General features: G+C 38.6%; 1 protein-coding gene across 1 annotated transcript; it reads left to right on the forward strand.

Annotated features, from left to right (window-relative positions):
• The first annotated feature begins 8,257 nt into the window (after positions 1–8,257).
• Positions 8,258–9,499, forward strand: LOC118633522 (BH3-interacting domain death agonist-like). Its single transcript, XM_036267443.1, has 2 exons — positions 8,258–8,284; positions 9,317–9,499. The coding sequence occupies exons 1-2, from the start codon at positions 8,258–8,260 to the stop codon at positions 9,497–9,499; spliced, it is 210 nt and encodes a 69-aa protein (XP_036123336.1).
• The last annotated feature ends 1,661 nt before the right edge of the window (positions 9,500–11,160 follow it).

Below are 11,160 nucleotides of genomic sequence, written 5' to 3' on the forward strand. Positions count from 1 at the left end.
TACCTAAAAAAATTAAAAATTGAGCCCTGGCCGGTTTGGCTCAGCGGTTAGAGCATCGGCCTGCGGTCCCGAGAGACCCGGGTTCGGTTCCCGCTAAGGGCATGTACCTCGGTTGCAGTTTGTCCCCGGCCCTGGTTGGTCGTGCGGGTGGCAGCCACTCGATGTGTCCCTTTCACATCGATGTTTCTCTCTCTCTTCCTCTCTCCCCCTCCCACTCTACCTGAACAAAAAATAGAAAAATGTCCTCAGGTGAGGATAAAAAAAAAAAAATTAAAAATTGAATTGCCATTTGACCCAGTGATCCCACTTCATCCCACTTCTAGGAATATACCCTAAGAAGCCTGAAACACCAATCAGAAAGAATATATGTACCCCCATGTTCATAGCAGCACTATTTACAATAGCTAAGATCTGGAAACAACCCAAGTGTCCATCAGTAGACGAATGGATAAAAAAGCAGTGGTGCATATACACAATGGAGTATTATGCAGCTGTAAGAAAGAAAGATAGTTTGAGGAAAAGGGTAGACCCAGAGACATGGAAATAGGGTACAGACTGACAACCCTCAGAAGAGGTGGTGGGGGATGGGAAGAGATAAACCACAGAACTTATATGCATGTATATATAACCAATGGACATGGACAACAAAGCTGGGGACAGGGCGGGGGGGATGGGGAGGAGGGTGTCAATGGGGTAAAAAAGGAGAAACATATGTAACAAAAAAATAAAAAATTAAAAAAAATACTTTTAACCAAAAAAAACACCTGAAAGAATTCATTACCAGGAGACCAGAACTACAGGAAATGTTAAAAGAAAAGGGGGAGGGTGTACACTATACACTAGAAATTATAAAACATTGATGAAAATTTAATGAAAACCTAAAGAATGAAAAAATACACTGTGTTCATGTATTGGAAGACTCAATTTTGTTAAGAGGTCAGCTCTCCCCAGAATTAATCCATAGGTTTAACACAATCCAAATCTAAATCTAAGTGTACTGTTTTGTAGAAATTGACAAACTGATTCTAAAATTGATATGGAGCCCTGGCTGGTTTAGCTCAGTGGTAGAGTGTCGGCCTGTGGACCAATGAGTCCTGGGTTCGATTCCAGCCAATGGCACATACCTAGGTTGTGATTTTGTCCCCAGGTGCGGGAGGCAACCAGTTGATGTGTCCTTCTCACGTCGATGTTTCTGTCTCTCTCCCTTTCTCTCCCTCTCTCTCTACCTGAGGATAAATAGAAAAATATCCTCTGGTGAAAATAAAAAAAATAAAATTCATATGGAAATCTAAGAGAACTGGAATAGCTAATCTGAGAAAGATTAGATTAACCAAATTGGACTTATCTAAATCTTACTGTAAAGCTACAATAACCAAAACAGTGTAGTAGTGGTATGAAGAGAGACAGTTATTAGGCCCAAATTGGGAGAGTCCAGAAATATAACCAAACATAAGGAAAGCTCAGTTTCAGCTAAGGTGCAAAGGCAATTCAGTGGCAAAAATTGTAGTCTTTTCAATATGTGATGCTGGAATAACTGGATATCTATACTCAGCAAAACACACCAAATAATTTAGATCCTAACACCTATGCTTCTCAAACTATTCCAAAAAAATTCAAGAGGTGGGAAGATCCCCAATCTCATTTTATGAAGCCAGCATTATCCTAATTCCAAAACCAGATAAAGACATGACAAAGAAATAAAATTATAGGCCAATATCCCTGATGCTAAAATCCTCAATAAAATATTAGCAAACGGAATCCAGCAATACATTAAAAAGATCATACACCATGATCAAGTGGCATTTATTCTGGGGATGCAAGGCTGGCATAGTATCCACAAAACAATATGATACACTATGTAAACAAATTAAAGTCTCAAAACCACATTATCATATCAATGGATGCAGGAAAAGCATTTGATAAAATCAAGCACCCATTTATAATAAAGACTCTCAGGCAAGTGGGAATAGAGGGAACATACCTCAACATAATGAAGGCCATATATGCCAAACCCACAGCCAACATCATACTCAATAGGCAAAAACTACAAGCGTTCCCCTTAATATTGGGAACAAGACAGGGATGTCCACTTCTTACTCAACATAGTACTGGAAGTCCTAGCTACAGCAATCAGACAAGAAGAAGAAATAAAAGGCATCCAAATGGAAAGGAAGAAGCAAAACTCTCATTATTTGCAGATGACATGATACTGTATATAGCGAGTCCTACAGATTCCACCAAAAAACTACTAGAACTGATCAATGAATTTAGTAAAGTAGCAGGATACAAAATAAATATCTGGAAATCAGTTGCATTTTTATATACCAATAATAAACTATCAGAAAGGGAAACTTAGAAAAACACAATCTCATTCACAATTGCTTCAAAAAGAATAAAATACCTAGAAATAAATTTAACCAAGGATGAAAAGACCTATACTTAGAAAAGTATAAGACACTGAAGAAAGGAAATTGAAGAAGATACAAATAAGTGGAAACATATACTGTGTTCATGGATGGGAAGAATTAACATCATTAAAATGTCCATACTACCCAAAGCAATCTACAGATTCAGCACAATTCCTATCAAGATACCAATGGAGTCTTTCACAGAACTAGAATGAATACTTCAAAAATTTTGTATGAAACCACAGAAAAACTTAAATAGCAACAGCGATCTTGAGAAAGAAGAACAAAGCTGAAGGAATCATGCTTCCTGGTATCAAACTATACTACAAGGCCATAGTAATCAAAACAGCATGGTACTAGCATAAAAAACAGACATATGAATCAGTGGAATAGAATAGAGAACCCAGAAATAAATCCATGCCTTTATAGTCAATTAATACTTGACAAAGGAGGCAAAAACATAAAGTGGACTGAAGATAGTCTATTCAATAAATGGTGTTGGGAAAATTGGACAAATATGTGCAAAAAAAAAAAATGAACCTAGACCACCTTCTTACACTGCACACAAGAATAAACTCAAAATGGACTAAAGACTTAAATGTTAGATTTGAAACCATAAAATCCTAGAAGAAAACATGGGCAATAAATCTCAGACATTTCTTGTAGCAGTATTTTTTCTGATATATCTATCACCTCAGGCAAGGGAAACAAAAGACAAAATAAACAAATGGGACTACATCAAACTAAAGAGTTTTTGCACAGCAAAGGAAACCAACAAAATGAAAAGACAAACCACTGAATGGGAGAACCCATTCACCAATTATATATCTGATAAAGGATTAATATCCAAAATTTATAAAGAATTTATAAAACTCAACACCAAAAAAACAAAAAACAATTTTAAAAATGGGCAAAAAAACTTAATAGACTCTTCTCCAAAAAGGACATACAGGTGGCCAATAGACATATGAAAGAATGCTAAACATCAATAGTCATCAGAAATGCACATTAAAACCGCAATGAGCCCTGGCCGGTTTGGCTCAGTGGTTAGAGCATCGGCCTGCAGTCCAGAGAGACCTGGGTTTGGTTCCTGCTAAGGGCATGTACCTTGGTTGCAGTTTGTCCTTGGCCCCAGTTGGGTCGTGCAGGTGGCAACCACTCGATGTGTCCCTTTCACGTCGATGTTTCTCTCTCTCTCTTCCTCTCTCTCCCTCCCACTCTATCTGAACAACAACAAAAAAACTGCAATGAGATATCACCTCACACCTGTCAGAATGGCTATCATCAATAAGTCAACAAACAACAAGTGTTGGTGGGGATGTAGAGAAAAGGGATCCCTCATGCACTGTTGGTGGGAATGCAGATTTGTGCAGCCACTGTGGAAAGCAGTATGGAGTTACCTCAAAAAAAGTAAAAGTGGAACTGCCTTATGACCTAGTGATTCCTCTTCTGGGAATTTATCCGAAGAATCCTGAAACTCAGACTGTGATTTGAAAGAATATATGCACCCCTATGTTCATTGCAGCGTTATTTACAATAGCCAAGATTTAGAAACAGCCCAAATGTCCATCAGTAGATAAGTGGATAAAAAAGCTGTGGTACATTTCACAGAGGAATACTACAATGCTGTAAAAAGGAAGAAAATTTTACCCTTTGCAAAAGCAAGGATGGACCTGGAGAACATTATGCTAAGTGAAATAAGCCAGAGAAAGACAAGCACCATACGATTTCACTCACATGTGGAATTTAATGAACAAACTGAACTACCAAGCAAAATAGAGACAGACTCATAGATAGAGAACAGGCAGACAGAAGGGTGGTAGGAGGTGGAGGGGTTGTGGGGGTAGAAAGATTGAACAAAAAATATATAAAGAGAGAGAACTCATGGACATGGACAACAGTGTGGTGATGGGGGGATGGGTGGAGGTAGAAGAAGGCATAAAGGAGGTGATGGGAAAAATCAAATTAACAAAAACAATTTTATCTATTAGTTCCATCATTCCTATGTTTTTATTGATTGATTTTTATCTCTTGATTGTGAGTCAACATTTTTCTGATTCTTAACAAGTTTAGTAATATTTCTTTTGGATACTGGCCATTATAAGTCTCTGAATAGTGTTTTACTTTAAAGAGTATTAGACTTTGTTCTGATAAGCAGGTAAGCTGTTTATACACATCAATCTGATCCTTTCAAGGCCTATTTTAATTTTTGCTACAATAGATGTAAATTCGCCTTTATTCTGGGGATCATTCAGTCTTACTAAGCTATGACACCTCTCAGTATCTGTTGAGTGGCTCAATTGATTACTGTGTACTTTCCACTGGCTACTGAGGACTTAGGCTATTTGAAGTTCTCACATTCTTCACCCAGTATGAGCTCTAAGTATTATTCAGCTTACAACTACCCAGTCTTTCTTTGCCCTGCCTCAAGAAGTTTCACCTACACATGCATGGTCAAGGACACCTCCTATTCAGATATCTGGGTCTCTCTCTGCATAGCTCCCTAGTCTCTAGAACTCTGCCAGACAACTTTGGCCTCCCCAGACTCAATTCAGACAGGTTGCTGGGCTCTGCTTCCATCACCCGTCCTGCATCCACAGCCTGAGAATTGCCTCTAGGCAAGAATCTGGGGTGCTTGAAAAGCTTACGCTTTTGTTTCCTTCCCCAAGGAATTATGATTCGTACTGCCTGTTGTCTAATGTCTGAATATGATTGCTTTTATATATTTTGCCCAGGTGTCTAGTTGTTTATAGTGGGAGAATAAGTCTGATCTTTGTTATTCCTCTATGACTAAAAGCAATAGTCCCAAAATTATTTTTTAAATTCCTGTTTTAGAATATACCAGATGTAGATACATGCAATGTAATATTAGCCTTAAAAAGGAAGGAAATTCTGATACATGCTTCAACATGGTAAACCTCTAGGACGTTATTCTGAGTAAATAAGGCAATCACAAAAAGACATATTATATAATTCCACTAACATGAGGTACCTAGAATAGGCGAAATCAGAGACAGAGAGTAGAATGTGGTGCTGTGGACTGGCAGAGGGGGAATGGGGAAGTTTTGTTTAGTGGATATAGAATTTCCGTTGTGCAACATGAAAAGAGTTCTGAGAATTGGTTACACATAATGTGAATGTACTTAACTTGACTGAACTAGACACTTCAAACTGATGAAGATGGTAAATTTTTATGCATTTTTGCCACATTTAAAACAAATTAAAAGTGAACACTTAGTGTTTCACCCTCTTTACATTTAATCTGCCCAACAAACCCTTCTGGTTTAGGTACAATTATGTTCATTTTACAGATGGGGAAACTCAGGTGCATAGTTGGAACATATTTTTAAAAAGAATCCCATTGTACCTTAAACCACCATTCTTTGTAAGAGTTGGCAAACCACCAGCAGATGTTGCCATTGAGCCACCCACCTTTGTTCCCTCCTATTGCCTCAGGTTCCATCCATCCAAGAGCCTTCAGAAGCCTCAGAATTCTGGGAAGAAATCTGTTATGCCTGAACACGACTCTACAATTTCATGATTACTATAAGACCAACTAATCCATCTACATATATATGAACATGTATCTATAAACAAATATGTTCATACAATTCTGCTGAATAATATTAAAATAACTGTGTATGGTGCCAGGTTGGGACTACTAGGCTTATTGTGGTGATCATTTTGTAAGGTATATAAATGTCTAATTACTATGGTGTACACCTGAAACTAATTATAATATTGTATATCAACTATAATTTAAAAACATGAAGTATTGTTAAATAATATAGAAAAGCTGTTAGGGGTCAAAAACTGGTTAGTGAGGTTTTGCTGCCCTCTGTTGGACTGTTTGTGTATATGCTCCTGAGGGTCTGTTTTTTGTTTTGTTTTTTCAACAAAAACGGATTATGAAGTCTCAGATTTGGCATTCAATAGTTCAGTGTTAGATTCTCTTCTTAGACCTTTAAGTTTCAAGGAGGCATCTTAGATATTGCATAAGTGTCTAATTAAAATTCTATCTTCTAAATATATTAAACTATTTTTTACAATAAAAACAATATTGGGTATTTACATATTACATAGCCAATTTTGACACACCAGATACTGCCTGAAACTAGTTTTGGAATGGAAAAAGAAAATCTTAAGCCATTCACTGTGATAGCAGGCAGAAAGTGATGGATTACAATGTACTTTATAGGAATTCACCAGTAACTTCCTGGATATAAGAAATGACAAAGCAGAAAAAGTCAGAGGTGACCATGAAGTTTGGAGCCCACCTGATTAGTGTCACTAAAGAAAACCAGATCAGAAGGAAAGTTGGTGGTTGGGTGAAGTGATGAGAAAAAGATTAAGTTTGTGATGTTCATCTTTTTTATTCCTAATAAGTGAGTTTTCTATATTATAATATTCAGCTGGCAATACATGCTAACAGCCAATACACCCCCAAAATATACTCAGTTGATACATCTTTGCTAAATGGGATATTTTTAGACAATAAGCTTATATATTCAAATGCAAGTGATTTATTTCACTGTAACTTGGCCTGTTACTCAGCAAGTCAACTAATAATTTAAAAAAGAAAGAAAGAAAGAAATCTGAAGCCATTCAGTCTTCTCATTATCTGCTCTTATACTTTGTGCTGAATCACTGCATTTCAAACCCTATGGTCATCTGTTAAACCATTCCAGTAGGAAAAATACTTACAATGCTTTACGGGGGATTATAATGAGAGCTTGAAAATTGTGAACTATTGTAAGTCTTCTGCACCTGAATTATGAATTGGAAGTGTTTCCATTCTTCATATGGTTTATTTTGAAACACCTGGCAACATCATTTTATGGTTTACTACTGGGTTCTTTCAAAGAATTATAAATTACTGCTCAGCAGTTAGAGGGTCGGCCTGTGGTCCAGAGAGACCTGGGTTCGGTTCCCGCTAAGGTCACGTACCTCAATTGCAGTTTGTCCCCGGCCCTGGTTGGGTCGTGCGGGTGGCAGCCACTCGATGGGTCCCTTTCGTGTCGATGTTTCTCTCTCTCTCTCTCTCTCCCCCTCCCACTCTATCTGAACAAAAAAATGGAAAAATGTCCTCGGGTGAGGATTAAAAAAAAAAAGAATTCTAAATTACTGACACATTAAGAACAGGAGTGTAGCCCTAGCCGGTTTGGCTCATCGGTTAGAGCATCGGCCTGTGGTCCGGAGAGACCCGGGTTCGGTTCCCGCTAAGGGCACGTACTTCGGTTGCAGTTTGTCCCCGGCCCTGGTTGGTCGTGCAGGTGGCAGCCACTCGATGTGTCCCTTTCACGTCGATGTTTCTCTCTCTCTCTCTTCCTCTCTCTCCCTCCCACTCTATCTGTACAAAAAATGGAAAAATGTCCTCAGGTGAGGATAAAAAAAAAAAAAAAAGAATGGGAGTGTGGTGGTAAGGAGGACAGCAATAGCTTTCTTCAGTAGCTATTATCGATTTCTTCCAATTCTTTCCTTCTTCCCTTGGAAAATCTCTTACGCTGTAACACAGCCTTGGTTTGTATTTAGGCTGACAATGATCAAGAATAGTGAAGTCCTAAGCCATCTTTTGCCTAGATTTTTGTGACAGTCTCCTAACTGGTCTTCTTGCTTTTGTGTTATATCCCTAAAACCCACCTTCCATAACAGAAACTCCAGAATGATCTGTCTAAGGTGTACCTCTGATTGAGTCAGCCTCTACCTAAAGTCTTTATTTTTACTTTTTTTTTTTTTCAGTAACAAGAAAATATTGATTAATACTTCATTACTTTGTTCAGATGCTTCTCCAGGGTGTCATGTTCACAGTAATAAGAGTGTTAGTGTAGAGTGAAGGTAATGTGTGCGATATGGACCCAACATCCACCATCATACATGTAAATAGAACCCTAGGAAACAGTTGCTGAGAACAACAGACCGTGCCACTGTTTCTAAATATACCCTCCCTGGTTTATTGAGGTACCATCTAAGAGATTATATTTTGTTATTACTTGTATTTTGACTGTGTCCCTAGAAAAAGCAACAACTCGACTGTTGAATTTTTAAGTGTTTTTTCGTCTTTTATGCATAGAAAAACCTGTTCTTTCCTGATGCAGCCTCTTAAGTGTGGATGAACTGAGGGGTATGGCTGGAAAGTGAAAATATAAAGTTATTAGCAGACCATTTCCCACAGAATATACTTCACCACCTTAAAAATTTTATTAAAACCATGATTTCCTAGAAAAAGAAAAGGTGCCTTTAGTTACCTGATTTTAGAAACTGGGTAATATGGGCCCTTAAATCATTCCCACACCTTTTATTTGCCTATGGTTTTCTTGACTCTCATAAAAGAAAATGAAGTTGAAAAAAGTCAGACATGTTCTGAGGCCTGATTTCCCATTGTTTGAGTACAGAACTTTAGTCTAGGACCTCCTGTGTCATATGTTTTGTTGTTGTTGTTTGTATTGTTTTTATTAATTTTCACCCGAGGATATTTTCCATTGATTTTTTTAGAGACTGGAAGGGAGAGAGGGAGAGAGAGAGTTGCGGGTAGTGGTGGGGGGAGAAACATCCATATGAGAGAGACACAGTGATTGGTTGCCTCCTGCAGGACTCCAACTGGGGCCTGGGATTGAACTGCAATCGCAGGTATGTGGCTGTGACCAGAATCAAACCCTCGACCCTTTGGTCTTCGGGCCGAAGCTCTAACTGCTGAGCCAAACTTTCCAGGGCTGGTTTTTAAACAAGAAAACTGTCACTTCCTTAATATTAAGATGTTCCCTATTCTGTGAGGAATTTTTATTTGTGGGGGATATAGGCATTCCTTCTCTGTTCCTTACTCTCCTCACACACCACACTGCTGGAAGGCTGTGCCCCAAGTTTGCCATTTTATAACAGACTGAAGGGACTGCCTTGCTGCTGTGCTGGAGCTGACTTATCCCAAAGACATGGACGACGAGAGGACCATGCTGATGTTGACCACGCTGTTGGCTAAAAGGGGGGCTGAGCACACACCAACCTTGCTCCGTGATGTCTTTCACACAACTGTGAGTTTTATTGACCAGAACCTACTCACTTATGTGAGACACTTAGTCAGAAATGAGATGGACTGAATGGATGGATGACTGCAAAATGATGTCTGGTTAAAACTTGATACGGTGACAGCAGTTAGCTGTCTCCAATGGAGATGGAGCCATGACCACTTAAAGTTCTTAGAGAAGACAGGCACAAGATAATAGCTATTTCTTTCTCACTGTTTTAAAGGAGACGTTTTAAGCTGGTGACCCATTTAGAAATTTCTACGTTAATATACTTGAATGAAAATGTCAACTTGCACATATTTGAACAGGCTTCCTCCCATCTTCTAAATCCGTCTACACAGTGTGCCTTTATCTTATGTCAGCTATAGAGGCTGACAAGTTCAATTTAACTTGAAAATTAAAGTTAAAGGCAGATTATAAGGCAAAAGGAAAAAACATAAATGTTTTTGTTTAGAAATAAAACTCTTGCCCTGGCCAGTTTGGCTCAGCGGTTAGAGCGTTGGCCTGCGGTCCAGAGAGACCCAGGTTCGGTTCCCACTAAGGGCATATACCTCGGTTATAGTTTGTCCCCGGCCCTGGTTGGTCTTGCAGGTGGCAGCCACTTCATGTGTCCCTTTCACGTCGATGTTTCTCTCTCTCTCTCCCTCTTCCTCTTTCCCTCCCATTCTATCTGAACAAAAAATGGAAAAATGTCCTCGGGTGAGGATAAAAAAATAAAATAAAATAAAACTCTACTAAAAATCTTTAAATTCTAATCCCTTGTCTTCAGGATGAGATCTAAATCCTTGACCTTGGTACATGAGGATCTGTGATTCAGCTCAGCCTGCCTCTCAATTTCCTGTCTCACCCCATATACCACAAGGACCAACTGTGCTTCCCTGCTACATCAAGGTATCACAGTGGTATCTTTATTCCTTGTTTCCCTCACTGTCCTCTCTTCCTAGATTCCTACCATGCTCCCTGCCACTTCAGCTTCCTACCTCTGGCCTTTGCTAACTCAGCAAGTCTCTACAAGATGGTCTCCTTTGCTTGATTGTCTTTTCAAGCAGAAAATATGTCAATGTTTAATCCCCTGCATCAGACACAGTTCCTGGCAAGCACAAGTTGATCAATAACTATTTGCTAAATAAGCAAGTTAAGTGAATGAGTACCAGTAGCACTGGTGTGGTAATCTCCAAGTTACCAGTGTCCCAGTGTGAGAGCATGAGGCCTTCTCCTGTTTTGTAAGTTTCCTAGGTTCCTGCAGATCGGCTGTGGTTGGAGGTTGCTTCAGGCATTGAGACAGACTTGTATGTTATATGGGGGTTTTTTAAACTTGCAATTTTACTCTATTTCAGACCCCTTTCGATAGGAAATAGGGATTTTGCTTGAATAATTTCTGAAGCTTAAATATTTGGGACTTCTCTTATATGCAATTCTATAAGAATCTAAATTCTAATATACTTCTTATAGAAATAGCACCTTCACACATTTAGAGTATGAAATTCTTGGAAAAACTTGACAGTATTAAATGTCTTACATTGCGTGTTATATTTATAGGAAACAGAAACTCAACTAAGGGTCATGGAACCTATGATTGCAGATTGATTAGGAAAGTGAAGAGTTAATTCACATTTTAAAATAGAAGCAATACCTAATGGTGAGTGTAACTAACCAACATCTCTGTTAGGGATGTGGATAAACATCTTCTAAAAGAATTATAGAGCCCTGGCCGGTTTGGCTCAGCGGTTAGA

The sequence above is a fragment of the Molossus molossus genome, unplaced genomic scaffold, assembly GCF_014108415.1.
Source record: "Molossus molossus isolate mMolMol1 unplaced genomic scaffold, mMolMol1.p scaffold_m16_p_18, whole genome shotgun sequence".
Lineage (NCBI taxonomy): Eukaryota > Metazoa > Chordata > Mammalia > Chiroptera > Molossidae > Molossus > Molossus molossus.

Bases quoted from the DNA above. Each gene is read 5' to 3' on its own strand.
- LOC118633522 (XM_036267443.1), top strand. From the start codon at position 8,258: ATGGACCCAACATCCACCATCATACAT. The intron at 8,285-9,316 runs GTAAATAGAACC...GCTGTGCTGGAG, and splicing joins CAACATCCACCATCATACAT to CTGACTTATCCCAAAGACAT.